The 22,607-nt window shown below is 42.4% G+C and overlaps 3 protein-coding genes across 3 annotated transcripts; 1 reads left to right on the top strand and 2 right to left on the bottom strand.

The window, feature by feature from the left end:
* Window positions 1-89: 89 nt before the first annotated feature.
* On the bottom strand, window positions 90-1,293 carry LOC134190328 (mitochondrial carrier homolog 2-like). The gene is made up of 2 exons (XM_062658785.1): window positions 1,180-1,293; window positions 90-1,109 (listed from the first exon to the last, which is right to left on the bottom strand). The coding sequence occupies exons 1-2, from the start codon at window positions 1,270-1,272 to the stop codon at window positions 303-305; spliced, it is 900 nt and encodes a 299-aa protein (XP_062514769.1). The 5' UTR covers window positions 1,273-1,293; the 3' UTR covers window positions 90-302.
* LOC134190301 (uncharacterized) lies at window positions 1,272-12,472 on the top strand. Its single transcript, XM_062658757.1, has 27 exons — window positions 1,272-1,590; window positions 1,705-1,752; window positions 1,890-1,947; window positions 2,007-2,090; window positions 3,826-4,215; window positions 4,692-4,772; window positions 4,872-5,029; window positions 5,087-5,207; window positions 5,599-5,642; window positions 5,712-5,820; window positions 5,893-5,998; window positions 6,059-6,162; window positions 6,523-6,615; window positions 6,678-6,751; window positions 6,815-6,902; window positions 6,960-7,048; window positions 7,943-8,051; window positions 8,538-9,944; window positions 10,003-10,101; window positions 10,160-10,250; window positions 10,310-10,392; window positions 10,459-10,782; window positions 10,848-11,039; window positions 11,092-11,172; window positions 11,483-11,548; window positions 11,607-11,687; window positions 11,742-12,472. Exons 1-27 carry the CDS (start codon window positions 1,331-1,333, stop codon window positions 12,321-12,323), a joined length of 5,022 nt encoding a protein of 1,673 aa, XP_062514741.1. The 5' UTR covers window positions 1,272-1,330; the 3' UTR covers window positions 12,324-12,472.
* A 373-nt stretch (window positions 12,473-12,845) lies between these two features.
* On the bottom strand, window positions 12,846-22,591 carry LOC134179628 (ubiquitin thioesterase ZRANB1-like). The gene is made up of 7 exons (XM_062646567.1): window positions 21,556-22,591; window positions 19,789-20,140; window positions 16,738-16,809; window positions 16,482-16,680; window positions 15,281-15,525; window positions 13,237-13,472; window positions 12,846-13,178 (listed from the first exon to the last, which is right to left on the bottom strand). Exons 1-7 carry the CDS (start codon window positions 22,537-22,539, stop codon window positions 13,005-13,007), a joined length of 2,262 nt encoding a protein of 753 aa, XP_062502551.1. The 5' UTR covers window positions 22,540-22,591; the 3' UTR covers window positions 12,846-13,004.
* Between the last annotated feature and the right edge of the window lie 16 nt (window positions 22,592-22,607).

Genomic DNA, 22,607 nt, shown 5'->3' with positions numbered 1-22,607 from the left:
TGCCAGTGGACGTGATTCAATGTGTCACACACATACACACACACACACACACACACACACACACACACACACACACACCATAGGGTCACTTTTAAAATGTAGTTGCTTGTACATTGTATTTGCCCGAAAATCAAACGGCCATTGCTGTTTTCACTAACGAATACCAAAGAAATCATAAAGATAGTTGATCAGACTAGCTCGCACCGTTTATTGAAATACAAAAACTATTTGACAATCAGACAAAAGCCAACAGCTAGAACTCGAATTGTGTAGTAACGTGTCGTTACTCTATGCTGCACTAATCACTGTACACTTCTCACAAATATGCTGGATCCTCGTCTCATCATGTTGTTCGATCTCAAATATGACCAACAGTCGCACACACCAGCAAACACTGGCATGACCGGCGGCTGAGTAGCCTCTAGTCCACAGTTGTTGACTGACATTAGCGTTGCAACCAGTTGAATGGGATAGGCAAGCAGAGAGCCCAAAAAACTGGCCACAAAATGGAATTGATACTGAGAACCATCGTTGTCGTCCTCCTTCTCCTCGTTATCTCCAAATCTAGCCACTAAGAGTTCAACAACAGAGCGGACGGTGTGCGCAATCCAGAACACGGACAGTTCGTAGATGAGTCGAGGAATGAATCCGGAGTAGAAACCCGTCACGCCTTCCTGCCACAAAATTTCCCGGATAGACGAGAATATCCCGTTGTACATCGTCTCCTGGCCAACGAACTGCACGAGCGCGCGAAGACTGATGACGTAGAAAGGCTGACTGAAAAACAACCCGGCAGAACGAGCCACCATCGTTTCAACGCCTTCCTTCAGCACGTGCACGGCATAGTCCCGGATGTCAACCGTCCGTAGATCGAGCTCTTGCACTCGTTTCGTCTTCGCGGGCCTCACCGCGTGCATGACGTACTCGCTCACCAAACAGCCGACCGCGTTCTCCACCAGTTTCGCCGTGAGACCTCGATAGAGGCCAAAAACGCCGTCGCGTCGACGAATGTAGCCAACGTAGCTGAACGCGGACGGAAAGCGTCTCACGGAACGATTGAAAAAGGGAAACGAGATGCTGTCGCAAGGAGCGAGCGGCTCATGACCGACCTAGACTCGAGTAGAAACGTTAGCGTTGCAAACGAGGGAGCACCCGCGCCGCGCGATAACGAATACTCACCTGAATAAGCGTCTTTACCATATGAAACGGGTACCACGCAATCGTTACCGCCGAATTGGTCACAATAACGCCTACAGAGTTCCTCACGTCCATTGCTACTAGATTATACGGGCTCTTGTTAGCGTCGGTCACGAGACAAGCTGTGCAAATTATGCAGTCGACGCTCTCGCAGCTAGAGACGAGGAAATGGACGGACAGACGCGACTCGGCGCAGCTTCTCTTGCTCAGGTCCGTGTTGACCAAGCTCTTTCGGTCGGAAGAGAAGAAGTGGCTGCAGTACAAGAACAAGACTGAGTCGCCTCTCGCCTATCAGCACGCCACGGCTGCTGGATTGATACAGAAGGGAGAGGTCCGTTTGTCGGGCGGAGAAAGTGTTCGTGCGGCGGCCATGTCGAGCGACTGTCTCGTAGAGTGAGATTTGCAACATTGTAGCTTGTAGAGCTAGAGTCGCTCAGACTCGCTGTCGCAGTTTTGTGTCACTTGCTGCGTTGCTCCGCGTGATTGCGTGTTGTTGTTATTGTGCAGACATGGAAGATTGACGGACGAAATTCATCGCTATTTTGGAATGCTGGAGTAAGTTGTGGCAATTTTTTGTTAGATGCATATGACGTACTCAGACTGTGAAGGACTGAATCGCACGGATAATAGTTGATTGATTGATTAATTAATTTATTGATTTGTGTAATTGAGTGGTTGCATCCTGTTTGCAGGAGGAATCGTGTTCTGTTGAATATGGGAGCTCCCAGGACGTTCAACAACATGAGAGTGGTGTGTCTTGTGACTTGTTCTGTCACGCTGTGACACGTGTTGCAGTATCTGTTTTACAGGTGAAGGGTGGCAATGACGTTGGAGATGGCAGTGACACTGTGACTGCGTGTGATCTGAGTAGGGCAGTTGTACTTTGTGATGAGGTAAGCATGTGCACAGTACTAATTTTCTGTAATCAGTTGTTGTAAGTGTTCCTAGTGCCGACAATATTGGTCTATTGTTTGTGTAGATGTCGATTTGGTCTATTGATAATGACAAAAAGTCAATTGGTTTGTATTCAGCCAATTTAATTAATTACTCCAGCAGGCTGATCTAAGGCCTGTCCACACTAGACCAGAATGGATCGCGATCCAATCGGGATAGCGAGCATCCACACTGCACTTTGAAAAGGATACCTCCGCCTCATTTTGATATCACGTGACTGATGACCATTGTGTATGTGTGGCTTCTTTGCTTGTGGAAAGCGCTGATACAGCGACGTAAGGTGAGCGAGAACAAAGACGAGTGAGGAGTGCTAGATGTTCCAACTGCACGCGTAGCGTACGTGAAGGTAACGCCCACTATTTCTATTGGATTCAACCGCCGATCGCAATCGAAACCACCTCGCGATGTGGATCGGACGGATCGCGATCCAGTTGCCAGTGTGGACAGGCCTTAACTATTGAGGGTATTACCGGCAATGCAGAGGGCTAGCAAACATGTAGTAGTGGTTGCATCACATATGAGACAATAGAGGTGATTATTTCTATGCAAAAGCATTGATCTCAGCCTCACAATCATGAGTAAGTCTTGCATTGCATGGGTGTGACTGAGATATGCTATGTTGTTGACATAACCCTAACCCTAGAAGAAGCAGACCTCTCAACTCACGATTTACAGGCATGTCTCACGATCTCATGATTTGCGCCCAATTCTTACGATTACCAGTCCTTTGTCCCGACAATCCTACCGTGAGACACTCTAGGAGTAGGACAGTCACTTTGCACAGACACATTAGCTTCATCTTTCCGGACATAGTAGATTCTTTGAACTATAGACTCTATATACAGCTCTGTTTGCTTGTATCTGGGTATCCGGGCTATCTACCTGCTGTAAAAGTAACGTTTGGAAGCTTAGCGCACAAACATAAAGCGAGGCCAACAGGCTGTTAACCACGCCTACTTTGGACACGTTTAATGGGCGTGGTATATATGTTTGTACTGTACTGCATTCTCAATGTCTTTGATGTCTTGGCTTACAAAAACCCATTCGTCGACTAGTGCCACGCTGAGCTGAAAAAGCCGTTTCTGCCAAATCCAAACGAGGAAGGCAATCATGCAGACAGCGTTACATGTGCATCCACAAATGAAGAGATTGAGCAACTGGAAGAGCCTTATGTCCTGTGAGCCAAGCGGACTTTACTCTTGTGCGTTTAGTAGAATAACTATAAAATAAATAAAATCTAAGTATTGATGGATATCTGAACTACAAAAGTTAGTAAGTGATTTAAGTTAGTAAATTCTTAGTAAATTGTTGCAATTTATGAAATTTACAAAATTAAATAGGTTATGAACATTTGTTGATTTACAGTATTTGGTAACTGTTGTCAAACATTGTTTGAACATTTTGATCAACTAGTTGAAATGCTATTTAGTGGCTGGTTGATTAAGTAGGACCTTGTGAACATTTCTTCCCTGTTGCTTTTTGAGTTCTTGTTGTTAGAAAATAATGTAAACTATACTGCCAGAATTGTGTAGTTAGCAGCCAGTTATGGTAGGTAGTAGTAATGAAGGACAAACAATTTGGATTAAATTAGTATAAAGACTTTACTGATTGCACAGATCTTCAATAACAAAATTAAAAACATCCTTTGATCTAGGGCCTGTTTTTATGTTGTAGGATTTAACTCTCTATCGGAGCTGTTTAATGTGTGCACACTTTCCTGCCTTGTGCACTCCAGAGTTACCTTCTCCAAGTCCATGTGCAATGTTCAACACAAATGATGGAAGGCATCACAGTAAAGAGTATTTATCACAGCCTGATGCGTCGAAATCTTCTCGTCTTCCATATGAGCTTTCTAGTCCTTTTGACGGTCTCTTGCAAGAGTCACCCGCAGGTTTTAGATCATCGCCTAAGCTGGCCAGGCCATCAGCATTGGAAGACGATGATCTTGTAACTGTTGATGGACTGAAACTGTACGTTAGAAATCTTTTTAAGCAAACAGAGCAGCAGCAATTTGCTCATGAGCGGAATCTCAGAGAGATGAATGGTAGAAGGAATCCATCTGAGGTACTGTGTGTGTGAGTGTGTGTGTGTGTGTGTGTGTGTGTGTGTGTGTGTGTGTGTGTGTGTGTGTGTGCACGCAGTATGCTGCATTGTGTTTGTTATTGTTTTCAAATGTGAATGTTATGTTTTGTGGAGTGGGATATATATTAATGTGTTGAGAATCAGATTGTATTGATTGGAAAGGTTTAATAGATGTACTAACTGCTGCATGAAATAGGACACTTGATGAACTGACTACTAAGTACCCTACTTGTAGTTGTCTTAACATGTTTATTCTATTGAATAGAAGAGTTTGTTGACTACTTGGGGCTAGCTGTACCACTATGTTAGCTAGACACAGATGCTAGGTGCAAGACGAGAGTAGTTAGAATTCATTTTTGTTGGTACATTTGCTTGTATTTGTTTGTGTGTTTGTGCTTGTGTTGTAGTTTATTAAAAAGTGGAGTGGGACTTTGTTGACCAACAGGTGCATTTTCTAGATCTTGGCAAAGGAACTGGTAACACAGTTGTCATTTCTTGAAAGCAACTCACATCCGTATTATCAACTGCAGTCGTTTGTGGTTAGCGTAATAGTGATATGTACATGTAGTACGCTAGCAGTCGATTAATGTTGTTGTGTACACTGTAAGGGTGTCACAGTTGTTGTTGTATTGCTTTAGAACAAAAACGCATATGACCAATGGGCACAGTGGGAAAAGCAGAAGATCCGCCATCTAATCAGTCTCTTTTGGCAATACTGTTATCCACGACCAGTCCTGAAAGGTCGTCGACCTAACTATCACAGTCTCTACCGAAAGCTGCTGTCCAAAGTAGCTAGGTGCTAATGATAGATGCCATGATAGTTACATGTTTGGTATAACTTTCTGTGTATCAGTTTGCAAACTAAAACTGCAATGGGGAGACATCACATTGTCCTGAAAGACTTGCCACCATCTAGGCCTCTTTCAGCGAATGCTACTAGGTTACTTCGAGAATTCGGTCTACGCTTTGGAGTGGTACGTTACGTTACCTTATATGGATACACAGTCATGGGAAATGAGAAAGACAGACGGCAAACGGTGAAACCAGACAAATAGTGTTAATAGTGTTTTACTGTACTAAGTGGTGTAAAGTTTTGGCTATTTGTTGTACATTAACTACATTATTGCGTAGTAGGCAAACTTTAGACAATGTAGAGAGACAGACAGAGTGACATAATGACATAAATACATAGACCAACCGACAGACTGACAGAGAGAGGCAGGCAGACGGGCGGACAGACGGAGAGGCAGGCGAGCAGACAGACAGACGGACTCTGTGACAAACATGTACTTGTGTTAATGTCAAAATGCAGTACAGTCCGTGTCTATGATACTATTGTCATGATGTTAATTTTCGTATCTGAAGGGTGAAATGTATAGAAGATTGGTCTACCTAGATTACCTTGCTAGGTCTTACATTGAAATCTCATTCTGTGCATCACGATCGTGTTGTGTATATGCCACATGATATATTTGCAGACACTTTGAGAATGACATCTGGTACATTCAGCACACAAGTGCTGTTTTAGCAAGTGTGCAAGACCTACTTCCCACAGACTCATCAAAGATGGTTATCACGAAAGAGGAGGTTTGTACAAGTTTGTAGGCAATGGAACGTTTTAATGATTTAACGATCGTTGCTTGCATATATATTTATTAGTTGGAGATGCTCACGACGTCGGTAGTGCATTTGCGTCGCGAGGCGGAGCATTCGCTAACAAGGCTCAAGCGGTTGTTTCCTCAAAACGATCCTCCCGAAGGACTCGGTAAATGTCTGATTGTCGTTATTGATTTTCTGCTTCTGTAACTGTCCTTGCGTTAAATAGCGTCTCTAATTGAGCTGTTACGAACAGCACTGTGTGGCTATCAGTATGTTGATCCGGCTATGGCTTGTCTGTCACTTGACGAATGCTTACAACGGTATATCGTGGTAAGGCTTGTATCACGCTGTATTGACACACATTGTGAATAATACTATTATTGTTATTGAATTTCGTTCACATCATGTAATACATGTGATGTAGTTGATCAGTTGAGTTCTTCTAATGCTAGTACCTGACGCATGAAACGCTAGGGATAGTAGTGCAAGCCGGTTACGTGATATACGACCGACTGACCGGTCTGCTAGGCAATGGCGTAACACGTGATTGCTGATTGAGGCAAATACGTGACCAGATGTCAGTCTCTTTCTCATGCTCTTCTAATTGGCTCTGACTAATTACATTCAAGCTGCAAAGCTTTGGCATGCGGAGGGTTTGCACTGTGCATTAGTGCTTCTTTATTATTTTAGGATGGATTTGCTAAGAGTTACGAGCGGCACAAGACAATTGCTCAAGCAGAAATGGGTGTGTGGTCAGTCGTTCAGCCCGTGACTCCAGAGTTGGTAAGTCACGTCAAGTGGAAACGATTTCTCCAGTAGAACCAAGGTGTTTGTGACGTTGACAGATCGGTTCAATTTTGACCTTTATTCAAGACGAGGTTGCCAGTTATAAGAACTATTTTCATGCTTCTTTCAAAGAGTGAGCGCACACAATGCATGATGTGTATTGTTTCGCTTACGTGACGTATTTCTGTGTATTTAGATTTTTTAATGTTACAAAGTTGGCAGTCACAGAGTTTTATCGGATGCTTTGCGACGATGTGGCGATAATGTGCAAGAAATATGTTCCGGTAGTTTGACGCAGTAAGTAAGCGAAGAGAACACGGCTAACGATTCGTTGTTGATAGGTTCCCGACCAGTTGGATTTGGAAATGCTCAGTCTTGCTTACAAGTTGACAGAACTGGATGAAATGTGGTCTGCCATTATTACTCCAGAGTGAGATTAATAATGTATCTTTTGATTTTTCTGTTTGTGATTGTTACACTTGGTAAGGCGCCACAGTTCATCTGACTGTTAGAGTTGATTTCACTGCATGACATGACGTCTTTGATTTTGCTTTGGCATAAATACAGCAAAGTAAACAAGACAGTCATGGCAGTTGGCAGACATAAACAGTGAAGAAACAAGTTTATTAGTGTTTGGCATTTACGACAAGACTGTCTTAAAGTCGGAAGTTTGTGTTGTATTTCACATGATTGTATTAATACAGTAGTGAATTGTATGGAGGGCTTTGATGATTATGATCATGTGTGTGTGTGTGTGTGTGTGTGTGTGTGTGTGTGTGTGTGTGTGTGTGTGTGTGTGTGTCTGTGTCTGTGTCCATGTGTGTCTGTGTGTGTGATGTTGTCTTCTCAGCAACAGCTTACTATACAGGAAGGTTTCTTTTGTCACTATTATCTTGTAAAGGTGCTTTTGTAAGGGAGCTACTTCTCTGTTTTAGTATTTAGACAACATGCATAATATATCATTCAGTATCATTAATGACATATAGTTTAATTAAATAGTGATAACTTGATTTGCCTAATAACTCAAGAAACTTGTAATCGTATTATTATAAGAAGACAATGTTATGTACAAAGGTAGAAGAGCTCGTTACTAAAATCACAATTCAACTAGCTACTTTATAGAGAACTCTTGTTTTACAAGGGATTGTTTCTTGTTCTCGTTGTTTCTAAATATAATGCTAGACAAATAAAGCAGAAAAATGAATGGTCTTTGGTGAACATTGCTAGGGTGTTATAAATGTTGGTTGTGCTTATTTGTTGTGTTGTTGTCGTGTGGTGGTGGTGGTGTGTTTAGTTTGTCTAATTGTTTTGTATTGTATTACAGAATGCAGGTATGGCGAGATCAGTTTGTCGAAAAGCTTGCTGACATGTGGCTGGATCCTGTTGGGAATCAACTGTTAGACTGGGTTGTCAAATCTGTGGCTCATGATGAGGTAGAATAGTTAATGTAACCAAATGTTGTTATGTTGGATAGTGTAGTTAGTGAGTCATTGTTGTTACATATTAACTATTTGTTATGTCCATCTCATGTGAGACGATACGTTGATCAGATCATGATGCTAGGGGATACGTCAATGTTTTGCCATTTTGGTATAGTGGCAAAGGTGTTGAAATTATTTACTAGTTTTCTTAAGTTAACTGCTTATGGTTAATAATGTATTTTATGTCAAAACCTCTTTAGCCATACCTTCATTCAATGTTTGCTGTCACACTACACTGCTATAGTGGAATCGTTTGAAGTACACTTATTATGTTGATATGTAATAATATTGAAAAAGAGGTTATTTTTATTGATGGAGATGTTAATGGTTGTGCTTGTCAGATGTTGATGAAGGAATAAGCTCAATAAACCATTTGTTTTACTTATTTTGGCATATCAATTTTGCAGTATATTTATATACAACAATAATGTTTTACAGTGGGAAATTGTATCATTCAGCCTTAGTACTCAGCTTCCTTTGTCAAGTGGTAGATTGAAATCGTGTAGTCCTGATGTTGATGTCGGCTCACCAAAACCGACATCGGTTCTTCAACCATCAAGCAGATCAGCGTTTACTCGAGTATCACGAGTGAAAGGTGAAGATTCGGAAGTACCATGCTTAGTTCATCGACCATCATCATACAGCAGTTCCAGTACAAGCCAACGGTCGGGTAGCACTATAAGCATGGCAGATAGTATCAGAAGTCGCGTGTCGAGCGTATCGATTGGAAGACTGTCGGGACCCAATGACAATGAACTGATGGCATCTTTCGAACAAGCGTCACAGACAGAATTGCCTCAATCAATGTTTGCAAATAGTACTGGTATTGATGCAACTCAGGGACATGAAACGGATTCTTCTGATGGAAAACCAACTAAACTTCTTACGTTTGGATCACTGGCATTGGCACAGGGGGATGAAATGAAACAGTCTCCAAGTTTTGTTCGTCGCACTCGGTCACTAGCTCAGAGAGAACCGATCGATCAAATAGAGTTACATCATGGTGACAGCAAGCAGAGAAAGACAAGTAGAAAACAATCACAAGCAAGAGGAATTCCATTTGACAGCAACTCACTTGTCGAAAGTAATTCTTTGGAGAACGCTACTCCTGTTGCTATCAGTGTCAGTCGCCCGTGTTTGTTGAAATTGATGTCCAACTTTACTGCAGATCGAGGTCCTTCACTAGTAGGTGTTCAATTACAACCGAATGCAACATCTGCTAGTGAATCAACCGGCGCTTTGACATCACCTCTCACTGTTAATGCTAATAATAGTGTAGAAAAGAAGACAGAGTGTGAGCATAGTGTGCAGCCACCGTGTGGATCAAGATCATGTAGTCAGATGCAGACTCAACTAAAATGTCAGCCAGTTACGATCAACAGGCAGCAGTCACCTAAAATTGATGTTCAACCAGCTACCTTTCCTAGTGACAATAGCTGTGTAAGTGGATCTGATAGGATTCACCGGTTAGCCGAGACATCCCTTGAAATGGCAAACTCTATAGTGAGATCGCAGTCAAGTTTGACAGACAGCCTCACGGGAATAACGGAAGGGACTTTCTGCCCTATTGATAATGCAAGACCATCTAAGCCACCAAGGCTACCGATATCAAGCTCGGTCTTTGACATCATCTCTGGACTTATTCGAATGGCAAGATTCATGGGAAACCTTAATTGCTTGTTGACACCCAAACCATCATCACACAACCAAAATCAATCAACCAGTTTAGCTGACGAGTCTCCAATTTCCTACTTCGAACGTAGCTATACCTCGACTAAGTATGAGCATTCTTTCTTGGAGCACAACTACGACATCGAAGACGTACTCAGAGACAAACTTGTAGAGGTCTATTTAAGTGATTACATATCGATATCAATTAATAAATTGCTCTTCTTTGTTGCAGTTGTTAAATTATGTTCTTATCGTCTACGCTAACAACATGCTCTGTACTGATCTGTGCATGCTAACAGAGCAGGTAGCTCGGCATCTGATCGGTGACGAGGTTTGTCGTGCGAGTTACGTATACTTCTGTACTTACTACCTCTTCCCTGATTTCATAGGTATTGATCAAAATTCTAGATTGCAAAAAGGAGCAACTTTTGTGGGGTTGTCGTCACATGGTGCCAATAGGCCAACAGCCTAATGACTATGGTTTGTATTGGATAATTTCAAATGTAATACGTGTGCCTGTATGCACTCTCTTGTTTTAGACTTTGTCCCCGACTGTCTTCAGTATGAGAAGGCGGGTCAAAGACACACTCCCAATAGTGCGTTTGAGAAAGTTTCAGTTGACGTAAGTATATATCTAGTTGGTGGAGTTTGATGATTGCGGCATTGCTTGAGTCTGTATGTGTCGTAGATGTGTATTCGGATCAATAATGTGACGGCTCTTCGTGCTATTTTGCCTGCATTACATGCTCATTTGATGGGTATTGCTAAACAATCGCTGTTCACACCGGCCGAATCAACAGCCAGTTTTGACAGTGGATATCATTATGGATCTCCTGCACATGTCGCTAATGGGTCTCCTTGTTCTCCAGTCAAGCGAAATCATGTTTGTCGTGAGGCCAATGCTAGTCAGCAGTCAATGACCAGTGCCACGTCAGATACATCATGTCTTCATAAAATGGACGAGAGACTTGCCAGGGTTGAAAAGGCTCAGATCAGGCTGATGTGTTATCGAGTATAAATTTTGTATTATTTTGTAAATGATGCTAAAACTTGAATACGTGTCTTGAATGTATTTAGTTGAACCATTTTGTCAAGCCGTCTCTGATGCTGCTGTTGTCGCTTACTCTACCGGAAAAGCAATATCCGCTTGCGAGACGTCTTGATCCGATCTTGAAGTATCTCTCTCGCCATCTCCATGCAGCCGGAAATTTGTTATATCCTCACACATTCACCAGACTGCTGCATTGTCTCTGGGACTGCATTGTTTCTGTATGTCGTTAGAGACGTTGGGTAGCTCGTTGATTGTAAATTATTGTTATAGGATTTCAAGGAGTTTGCAGACAATTTGCTGAAACGACACAAGTCGCGCAATTTGGCTCTTTTGTATCTGAGAGCGATTGCAGTAAGTTACTAGTTGAGCTAAGTTCGGACACGACTGATGTATGTAGAAAGTTTGGTAGATCTAGAATCATGACTGACTCCAGTACAACATCTAATTTATCAATGGTCTAAAATGATATTATGAATGATCTTACAGTGTTACCCGAGGTGTTAAACGCTAGGGTACAGTATAGTGTGAAGACAGCCACTTGACACAAGACAGTCACGTGACATATGTACTTGCTCCGCCTACTGCGTAACACGTGACCTATTATATTATGTATGATTTTATATTGTGTTACTAGTGTATAAGAGTAGTTGTGTTATTGTAGTTGTTAGTTGAGTTTTTTCATGCCGGTGGTGCTGGCCTTGATATGGATGTGCTGGTTACCAATGCGGTAAGTCAAATGGTACTAAGATGTGCAACTAAATCTTTGACTGCAGTTTGTGTATCAGAAATACGTATTTGAACTCCTCGAACTGCATGCTCTATCAACTCAGAAACTGATCGTTGTATACAATCAGTTGTCTCAACAGGTGAGAATGAAGATGATTAGCTTCCAACATTGTGGCAGTGAATTGTTTTTATAGGAGGAAAGTATCTCTTTGTCCGATGCTAGTGGAACTCCATTGCTTGATGATCTACGTCACAGTCTGCATCGACTTCGCAAGTGTTTCACTGGTCGAGAATTCACGGACACCGTGGTAGCACTGAAAACGAAGATAGCAACATCTGTCAATGCCGATGACATGATGAGCTCGAGCTCGCCACTGATCACCACACCACCGTCTCGTGCAGTAACTGGCAGTGAGAATGGTTATGCTGTACAACTTGGTCAACAGCTGTTAGACGATGAGGTTATCCAGCGTGTCGCAAAGCTGGAAGACAAATCACACCTGCATGAACCGACTCCTCTTGAAGGCCAGCATCAGTTTATTGACAGTACGTCACATCTCTACAGATTTGTGACTTATCAAGACAAAGCCGATTTGTCGCACTCGTCTTCATTCTCATCACATGGCAGTCATGAGACAACAGAGAAGAATTTGTCAGAAACAGATTCGACAACCCAGAGTGAAACTCACTCATCAGCAAGGGTCGATTCTGGTTGTGTTCGTAAAATCATCGTGGCTCGATCTAGTTATGACAAGTATGCGAAACAGTTTGTTTGATCGCTGCAAGAGCAGCAACTACCTATTTTGAAGTGTCTATTTTATGTTGAGCAGAGCAACTAGTTTTTTAATCTAACATACTATCTTGAATCTTGTATGTAGAACTTAGAATTATCGTATACAGCTCAATTCATTTTTTGAAACTACCATCCATTTTCAAATCGGAAACCTTGCTAGACATACAGCTAAACAGTTACACTATTGGTTTTCTGCCATATTTGGGTAAGAAACACACTATAGCTCTGACGTTAGATCCTCTGATATTAGACTAACAACTAGCAAGTCATCAACACATCATCCTTTCTGAAAAGCAAGCAACTGGAGCACAAACCTGAAGTGGAAAACTACTAAGACGGGGATCCATGTGCCCGTCGAATTGGCTTCCAAGTGTTCCTAGAAACAAGCCAGTGAAATAATGGTCACACTGACTCTAGAAACTGCAAGGTTGAATTAACATTATGTCTGGATCATGTTCAGTATGTACTTGTATGCCCCGTATCTAATTTCGTCTTTTCCACATTGTCGTACAGAAATTCGCAAAAATCTTTCAATAAATATTTTTCTTCTGAACAGCAAATGTGCAACAAATAGACAGAACCAATAGACACATTACATACAGTTTAACAGTCCACAGTAACTCAACAAACGTGGACATGAAGGCCTTAATGCCAGCAGCTTTCATTATAGTGACTCTGTCTCAAACGAACTCAGTTTTCGGTATTTGTCAAGCCAATCGTCAACTAACTGAGACACAAGATGAACCTGAACACTACACTTCTGTTTGGCAACCAATATACCCCCAAGAGTAAAGTCGCAGATCAATGACTCTCGTAACAAGTGGTCCTCATTTCCAAGCTACATACAACAACAAACACTGACGATAGAAACTCTATCACACAAAAGAAAAACCCACCTCTGGTTTAGTCAAGAAATGAACGGGTAGAAGACTGCCTTCATGATCTACTAATGGTAGCCAGTGAGCATGGGATGCAGAATGTCTGCTTTCTATATTTGATGCCTCTGCTACTGCATTCTCGCTGCAGCCACCATCAATGGCGATAAGAGCTGAGAAGTGACCACGTGTATATGCCAGAGCAACAGGACTCTTGTAACAGAAACTGGCTTCCCAAAGAAGAGGAAGATATATACCTACACAATGAGATACAAAGATTAAATGCACAAACTGCGTATTAACTGCTGACTACGTATACAACATATTATACCATGAAATCTTCATTGATATTAATTGTGTACACAACGTGGTTCACTTATGTGGTGTTCCCCAGATTTTACTTTTACACACACACACACACACACACACACCTTGACCTTGATTCCACCATACCCACTAAGGGTTTTGGCAACGCAGCATAATAGCGCTTCTCCAAGCAGCACGATCATCAGCATCACAACGACTGATATGTAATGACCTGAGATCTCTTGTGACAACATCTATCCATCTCTGTTTAGGCCCATGTGTTGGTCTTGTTGCATTACTAAGTCTGCTGCAAACTAGTTGTTTTTGGGGACGATTGTCACTCATGTGCAGCAGATGGCCCAGCCATTGCAATCGTTTCTGTATTGTCATAGCAATAGGGTCTTCACATGCTCGTTCTAAATCATCTGAATTCTTGATTTTATTCCATCTTGAGACACCAAGAATCGATTGAATGCACCGCATGTGGAATGTATTAAGCGTTGCAAGTTTGGTTGTGTAACAGACCAAGTCTCACATCCATATAGCAAAACAGGTCTCACCAAAGCACGAAAAACTTTCATCTTTGTGGAGATTGAAAACTGTCTGTTGGTAAATACCCTTTTCTTCCAGGAACCAAAAAATTTACTTGCTTTGCTTATATGAGCATCAATTTCAGCAACGAATCCACCATCTTGGCTCATGAGCATGGTCAGAAACTACTTTGTACCAACAATCAGTTAGATCGTTGGAAGAGACACTTTGACTCGGTATTAAATGTCAGACATCCTATTGCAATAGACACACACACACACACACACACACACACACACACACACACACACACACACACACACACACACACACACACACACACACACACACACACACACACACACGCACCTGTGTCACAAAGTTATTGAAAATCAACTCGGACATAAGCACATAAGCTAGCAGGTACATCACAAGACACACAGACACACATATTCTCGAGAGCATTACAACAGCAGAACCCTGAAATACGGGAGTCATTTCATGTGGACATAACTTCATCCCGTGTTACTGTACCACAAGATCAACACACAATAAGTAGCACTACCTCTAATACTGACATGTAAACTAGACCAACTTGTATGGGAGTGCCTCATTGGAAAGCAAAAATCTCAGTTATCAACAGCTTGCTTGTCTTCTTATCCTATTTGGTAAACGGCTGCATCACTCTTGCTACTAATTTGACCTACTGATCCTATTTTTAAAAGTCACTGAAATCTTTCTATTTTTTATCAAATCAAGTTCTTTTCAAGGTGCACCTTCCTTAATTAATTAGATATTTTTCAACTTAATCTCTATTTGTCTTCTGTCATCTTCGTCACTAACAATTCACTTAAATGATTGGCTTTGGTGTAGGCATTTCACGTTGACAAACAAACCCAAACTCTAAACGAGGTGTCTTTATCTTCTTCTGCGAAAACAAATCTCCCGACGCCTTCCACTTACCAGCAGAGCACATCATAATAAAAAGCACACGTGCAAATAACTTCTGTATATATGAAGTTTTTCGAGGCGGAAAACTGTTTTCTTTATGAAACAGTAGTTACGAGAACAAAGTCTTGAAAGTACAGAGAGACTTCCTCTGTCATGGTACTTTTTTGTCCAACAGATTTCACTCACAGAGCTTTTCAACTCATGCATTCATTCCTGTAATTACCTTAGGTACAGATATTTAATTATCAAGCATTGAAAACGTGCCATAGTTGTTCACCTTGGAACTTGGCCAAGTCGAGTGTTTCTCCTCGAAAACTTTTTACATACTTTACACCATATACAATGATCGGTCTTCGTAAAATGTGAGCCAGAACAAAGACGTGCATCTGTTCTAATGCTCTCCCGGGTTGACTGGCACACATTACCAGGTTGTCCCAGTCTTGCTCCCACTGATAATCGGGAACCGAGTAGTTCAACGCACTGGCTTGCAGTGTCTCCCATTCACGCCATCGAGCATAGAACCTGTCAACATCAAGTAAACAATAAACGGCTAACACTAACAGACAAACAACACAAACAGAAAGAAAACAGACAAACAGATAGACAGACAGACAGATAATGAGACTGGGCTGCCAAATGCCTTTGGCTTCTGGTCAGTGTGACCGAGGGAAAGAATTAGACTCAGATGGATACCAACTGTAATAACATGTAAGACTGGAGGATGGTCCGGTAATCAGCCATAACAACATGGTTTCAGCATGGTCAGACTGTTTGAGTCAACTACATTACATAAAGAACCCAGAGGAAGGTACGTCAATTCTGAAGACAGATCAGACATGGTCGCGTTTGATTCGGCATTGAGGGTGGATCTTGAAGAGGATATTGCACTGGCTCATCCCTGGAGTAATGACATTGAAGTTTTTGTCAGCTACAACTCAGAGAGCAGCAGCAACCAGAAGAGAAATCTGAAAATCAAAAAGGAAGACCAGGAGCTCTTGCCTGGAGGTTTTCAACCAACATTTATGCCTGTAGTCTTCAAACATTTTGGCTGTTGGGGACAGAAAGCTGAAGACTATTTGAAGAAACTGTCACAGCTATCAAGAGACGAAGACGGAAAGCCAAATGCATTAACCTTCAAGACATACTGGAGACCTGTGTTTTCTGTGTGTCTACAACAATCAAATGCTAGAGTGATTGACAGTAAAATAAAGAAGATTGTTTCAAGAGACAGCCACATAAACATAAATACTCATAGGCAGAGCCAAGGCTTGGGTAGTATTTAGTTACTTTGCTTAGATGGTGTACAATAGTTCAATGTTTGAAAATATATGTATTGACAGACAGACAGGCAGACATACGGACAGGCAGACATACGGACAGACAGACAAACAGACAGACAGACAGACAGACAAACAGACAGACAAATGTAAACAAACACATGCAAACAATGACTAGAATACCAAGACGGTCGGTCATACTTTGATGCTCCTTCACTCAAACAGGTATACAGTGCCGATCTCAGTGCTCCCTCTCGATCAAATACACTCCATGTCGCCTGAAGAACCGAATCGAGTAGACAATCTCCGGCTGTTCTGTTCCAGAGAGGATACAGTCGACTGCCATAATCGCACACCAACTCACGCGACCAGTTAATTACAGGAGAATCGTCCTCTAAAACTACAAATGAAACGAATGCAACGCAAGCTCGAGATGTCTAGACCAAACGCATCCAACCTTGCTGTACGTTCTTGTCGACTATGTCGTCCAACAGCTGCTGTTGCGCCGCCTTAGACAAACTTTTAACTTCTACATACAGTACACAGCAATAAGTCAAGCTCACTATGTTTCAATACCTAATCACAAAGTCGCTTTATACAGATAACATTCTGACACCAATGTTCATATAACTAACGTAAGTCAACTAACCCTAACCCATCTACAACGAGATCCCATAATTCGAGTGCCCATCTTCAAGACATCTGTTCAGAGAGGGTGACAGACTATCTTTGAACTCAGATTTGGCAACATTTTCATATTCAGAAAATTTCATATTGCAGGGCTCGACGAGGTGTGTAATTTACTCGCAATTGCGACTAAACTCTTTCTATGGTAATCTCGCCACACGCCAATGGCGAGTACTACGTCCACAATTTCTACTGTTTGCTGAGCAACGGTCACCTGTCTTTGTCACTCTACTCAGGCTATATAGGCAACAAACACACCATGGCATGTAATAAGCCACAGCTAATTGGGCAACAGTAAAATACGAAGGGTTAATTTATGTTGGTGTTTAAGATTGTGTTTCTCAGCTGATTGAGTTCTAACGTGGGTTGGAGTTCGAACAGAATGGGACAACACAGTGATCTGATTACGTTTCAAATAAACTTGTTTCTTGAGTACATTTTCACTAAAAAGTGGTACTTTAAGGAAGATACAATTGTTTCTTATTTGTTTCTGAGTATGATATTATAACCAGTACTGTTGTGTTACGCAAGTGCAACTTTAACAATTAGCGTAGAGTAGAATAGTATATCAATTAAGATATGTTGATGCTTGACATCTGATCACGACCGTGCTGTCTAGTATTGCCCTCACCGCAAAATTGTGGGCAAGAAAATGTAGGTTGGCTACTCGTCCATGGTGAGGAGAGTTGCCCTTATAGAGCCCTACTATTAATATGTTAGGCCATTCAAGAGATATCGTGTTTACAGACAGACAGACAGACAGACAGACACACCACACACACACACACACACACACACACACACACACACACACACACACACACACACACACACACACAAACGAGTAGTGAAGTATGTCACAAGAGCAACCCAATGTACAAGCAGACCTCAACAATCTAGATACCAGCTCCAGTAGTCAATAAACGTAAATGTATTAGCCAAGTGTGTGCATGTTCGCACGCATGTCGACACAGCTCATCGTCTTTAAACTAATTCGCTAGCAAGAGGCATAAAAGAGCAACAAGCTAAGTCAAGAAAGAATTGCACATTCTTCATTCTCAACACTCCATATACCACCTCAACACTTCTTCATGCAAATCAACTAAATGTTGGGCTCTTAATTAATCTCAACGTGACAAACTCTAAGCTCTAAAAGTACAAAAAATCCTATCTCCTATTCCACTTGCGCCACATAAAAAATTGAGGAAAGAAAAAATTGTCAGCACATACAGTACATATATAAAGGTGACTAAACATCAACAACATTTCTTTGGTGATTATTTTCTGTTCGAACACAAACACATCTTGTGTAACAGACACTCGAATCATTTCACCTCCATACAGATTGCTCTCTAGATATGCAAAAAATGGCAAATGAATAAGGAGCTGCCGTTAAATGGTAATGCCCCCAGCCAGATGGCTGGGTTCCTGTGCACTAAGCAGAAGCTATGGGCCCTGCTGAGCAATCTCCTGGAGCCTGGCCAGGTGCTCGCAGGAGCACCGACTGCGATGCCAACTGTGGTGTGGGTACCCGAAGTACCACCCGGACCCCAGTAGCTGATGGACTTTGTCGCAGTCGGAGGCCTTTGCCACCCCAGTCAAAGACCAGGTACTCATTTATACTCCTGAGTCAAGAGAGGCAATTGTGTGTAGGTTTCTTGCCAAGGAAATTATGCCATAGCTCGCCATCACTGTGACTTGAACCTGCAACCCTACAAGGTCCAGGATGCAATTACTCCATAGGATGATTCTCTAACCAACTGAGCTATCGCACCACACTCAGGATATATTCCTACCATGATCGTACCACATAAAGAAATGTGTTCAGACTCCTGCAAAAAACGATCAGGATCTGATCTGATCTACCAACTAGACAATCCATGGTACCTACACTGTACTGTTGTTGATAAATCCTCTCTCACCACAAGGTCATCATCAGACCCAGCCAATATAACCCAACCACAAGCAGTGTTCATAAGTAAAAGTGGTCATCATTTGAGAACTGAGTTCATGTGACCACCAGCGAGGTTGCCATCCTGACCACTAAAGTCACTCAAGTAATGGTGGACCCAATATTGTTGTTTTATGCTGTAGAGTGAAATAGTGAAATTACTCAGGTCGGACTGAGAGTGACACCTCTGAAATCCTGGGATTTCATTTAGTTGCCAGAACAATCAGTTTTATTATTTGATATTTACGAAATACCAGCTGAGACGCATGAAATTTTTCCACAGTTGCTCAGCATATTATACAACTGTATACTATTCTAATTGCACTATGTGTGATAACGTCCGTCCATACAAATGCGCGCGGGTATACAAGTGCCATACGGGTGCGATTTCGAATGGGCTACAGCCTACTCTCGGACTCAACTCGCCGGGGACCGGACTCTCTCTCTCTCTCTCTCTAGGACTCGACTGTGGTGGACTTCCTCCCTCCGTCTGTCACAGAAGTTGCACCATTCTAAACATCCATGCACCACAGTTTCTTGTTGTTGTTCTAGTATAAGCACAATGAATAATGACGCAACTTTCGTGACGCGTCAGCTGACCCTAATGATGAAACTTCTGTGATGGATGTTAATAGAATGACGCAACTTCCGTGACTGACACAGTCGGTCAGTCCCATCGATCCATTATTGCATAAATATGTAAAAGTCTTAAACTCCTAAGAACCTTGATGACTAAGAACTTTGTGAGGTCGCCAAGATGACAACTAAGTCTACCATAAAATTTTGAACACTGACAAGATGTTTAGCCTCAGAGTGTAAACTCTAATTATAGCTTCACTCTAGTCACTATTTCTAAAACAACTTGTTTACCTGATGGTAACGAAAACACGGTGCTTTCAACTATGAAGTAGCACGGCCAGTCTCCCTTCCTCTGTTGTAAACTGTTTGCCATGTATTTCCGTACAGTCGTAGCCAGCTCCTCATTCGCATGGTTCGGCAATCGCTTGTGAGCGTCGGTGAGTGCCGGCGTCAACATAGCAGACAGAACTTCTTCCCGTTTGAAACGCAAAGCCAAATGCACAAGTGTGTGTCCAGCTTCATATGCCGACGGACAACCGAGAACAACCAAGTCGTCGTCAGTCAACTGACGAGCCAAGTGACCACCATTGCTGACATATGCCATCACCGGTTTAATCTCGTTATTAACCACCCCTTGGCAAGCCTTACAGCAAAACATATAACATTAAAATTTATTGTTTCAATAAATCTATTATATTTTATATAAATTAATACAAAATTAATGTACCATATTTCTTCGAATAGTGGCCACAGCCTCTACGTATTTTTAAGTCTCTACTGCACACCGTGACATTGGTCACATTTCTTTCTGTTGACATAATCAGACACTTGAAGGTGCCAACTGCAGCAAGTTTAGCTGTAAATGCCATGACTATTACCTGTACATATTGCTGTATGTTGTTTCGATAAAATATAATTTATAGACAAGATGAGATTGACACGGAAGCATCAAAAGCATGACATGAGCATGACCAGTAACTTTACACACTAGTGCGGCCTCAACAAGCCTCTTCAGCTGAAACTTCAAACAAGGGCGGCTTCTATTCGAGGTCGGCCACTATTTGAAGAAGTGTACAGTATATAAAATGTAAATTAGATTTAAACAATTTGTATTTAATAAAATATATAATAAAACAAACAAATGACAATAAAACTCCTGATGAAGGCAACAATTAATATTTTATAAACTACTCTAATATATAAATAAATTTGACTTTGACTAAAAACAAGTCAACAATATTTAATGAGCTACTATAAAATACAAGCAATATAAATTTGGTCTAAACACAAAAATCACATTTAATAAAATATATAAGGCAGCACCGACAAAATTGTCTGATTGGGATAACCCACCCACCTGTGTTTGGAGCTCTAGTGCCGCTGAGTTTTTTTTATTTAAACATGTTTTCTGTTGGCTTGGTCATACCCGTTCGAGGGGCAAGTGTTTTGAGAGATGGCAAGATTCTTTGTGTGTCTGGTGACTGTAGTCTTACAGGAAGTTGGATTCAGTGATCAAGTGGATGATGTACTCAGCGTGCCATGTTTGGACGTCCGCTGTTTTTTGTGCATGCGCATGCTGAGAAATAAGATGTCTAGTGTTGCCCTGTGCATATCCATGTCCGAGGGGCACGCGATTTCAGAGATGGCAAAGATTCTTCGTGTGTCTGGTGACTCTAGTCTTCGTGAGGTGTTGCAGGAGGTTGAATTCGATGATCGAGTGGACGATGTACTCATGTAGCGTGCAAACTGCGATGACAGACACTTACTCCAATGATGATTGATAATAATTAAAAAAATAAAAATAAAAACTCCGCCCGCCCGTCTTTTTCCTCTGCATGTTACCCCAATCAGACAATTTTTTGTATATATAATATAATACATAAAATTAACATTTTGATATAAAGTTAACATTTCATGAAATACATAAATCTAAAATTGATTCAAACATACAACAATTATTCTTTTATATGAATTACAATAAAACTATAGATTTATTTATATAAAATTTAATATGTTATGTATTACAAAAATATCTAAAAATTAATATTTCGTGTACACCTTTAGAAACAGCCAGTCCGTCCGATTCATACGATTTCTCACTTGATGACCGTGTTCTCTCTCATTACGCTCACTCCGACTCGTCTCCCATTCGCTCAGCGTCACCGAGCAGCGCTCGATCGGCGACGACGCGGGCGAACACCGAAACGAATTTCTGCGCTGAACCCGATCGCTCGACAACACTCGATCACCCGGATAATCCTCCACAAGAGGCGATTGAATGGGCGAGCGGACGGCCCGACAAATCGTACAACGCACAGTCTTCGGCCAGTTTTCGTACGTACACGTCTTGCACACCCATTTCCTCGTCGGACTGCCCGACGAACGATTGTGAGCGAGCGCCTTACCTCTCGCGCCGCTCCGAGAAACGGCGGAAGCTCGACCAGCAGCCCAACCTGACTGCTCGACGACCGGCAGACCGCCTCGACCGCCGCCGACGTTCGAACCGCCCAACAAGGCCGTGTTCGACGCGCTGCCGCTGCCGCCTCCGCCGCCGCTGCCGCCTCCGCCGCCGCTGCCGCCTCCGCCGCCATTCCCCCCATTGTGGTTTTGCTGTTGCTGTGCACGTCTCGTCTTGACCGACAGCGGACGACGAGGCGCCTTACACATAGTGCAGCGGCTCGCGTTCGGCCAGTTGTCGTACGTGCACGACAAACACGTCCATTTGCACTGCGCCGACGCCGAAAGCGAAGTCGAAAGAGAATTCGAGAGCTTGTAGCGACTCTTGTTCTGCTTGCGGGACGTCGACGCGCCGCTCGGCGGACAGATGAAGTCGTCGAGAAGCAGCGGCTTCGACGTGTCGAACGTCTGGTGAGCTCGCGAGTCGCGAATGAGCGTCGTTCCCTCGGACAAGGTGAGCGAGGTGAGTGCGAGGTGAGAAACCGGGTCGCTCGACCTCGTACGGGGAGCCTTACACACGGCACAGCTAGACAGCGTCGACGCGTTGAGAAGGTCGCACTGTCCGCAGTTCCACTCCTCATCCATCGTTTCTCTTCCTCCTTCCTGATTACCTCGAGTTCCGACAACACGCGCGAGTGCGCGAGCGCAGGTAG

This window comes from Corticium candelabrum, chromosome 1, assembly GCF_963422355.1.
Source record: "Corticium candelabrum chromosome 1, ooCorCand1.1, whole genome shotgun sequence".
Classification (NCBI taxonomy): Eukaryota; Metazoa; Porifera; class Homoscleromorpha; order Homosclerophorida; family Plakinidae; genus Corticium; species Corticium candelabrum.
The sequence above is the reverse complement of the archived record's forward strand: the minus strand, read 5'-3'. Positions and strand labels throughout refer to the sequence as shown.

Excerpts from the sequence above, each read along its gene's own strand:
- LOC134190328 (XM_062658785.1), bottom strand. The coding sequence starts at position 1,272 with ATGGACGTGAGGAACTCTGTAGGCGTTATTGTGACCAATTCGGCGGTA. Across the intron at positions 1,110-1,179 it reads TGGTAAAGACGCTTATTCAG|GTCGGTCATGAGCCGCTCGC; the intron begins GTGAGTATTCGT and ends ACTCGAGTCTAG.
- LOC134190301 (XM_062658757.1), top strand. The coding sequence starts at position 1,331 with ATGCAGTCGACGCTCTCGCAGCTAGAGACGAGGAAATGGACGGACAGA. Across the intron at positions 6,616-6,677 it reads AGCCCGTGACTCCAGAGTTG|ATCGGTTCAATTTTGACCTT; the intron begins GTAAGTCACGTC and ends TGACGTTGACAG. Across the intron at positions 10,783-10,847 it reads TCAGGCTGATGTGTTATCGA|TTGAACCATTTTGTCAAGCC; the intron begins GTATAAATTTTG and ends GAATGTATTTAG.
- LOC134179628 (XM_062646567.1), bottom strand. The coding sequence starts at position 22,539 with ATGGATGAGGAGTGGAACTGCGGACAGTGCGACCTTCTCAACGCGTCG. Across the intron at positions 13,473-15,280 it reads CGACTTGGCCAAGTTCCAAG|GTATATATCTTCCTCTTCTT; the intron begins GTGAACAACTAT and ends CTCATTGTGTAG. Across the intron at positions 13,179-13,236 it reads ATTTCTTGACTAAACCAGAG|CTTGGAAATGAGGACCACTT; the intron begins GTGGGTTTTTCT and ends TGTTGTATGTAG.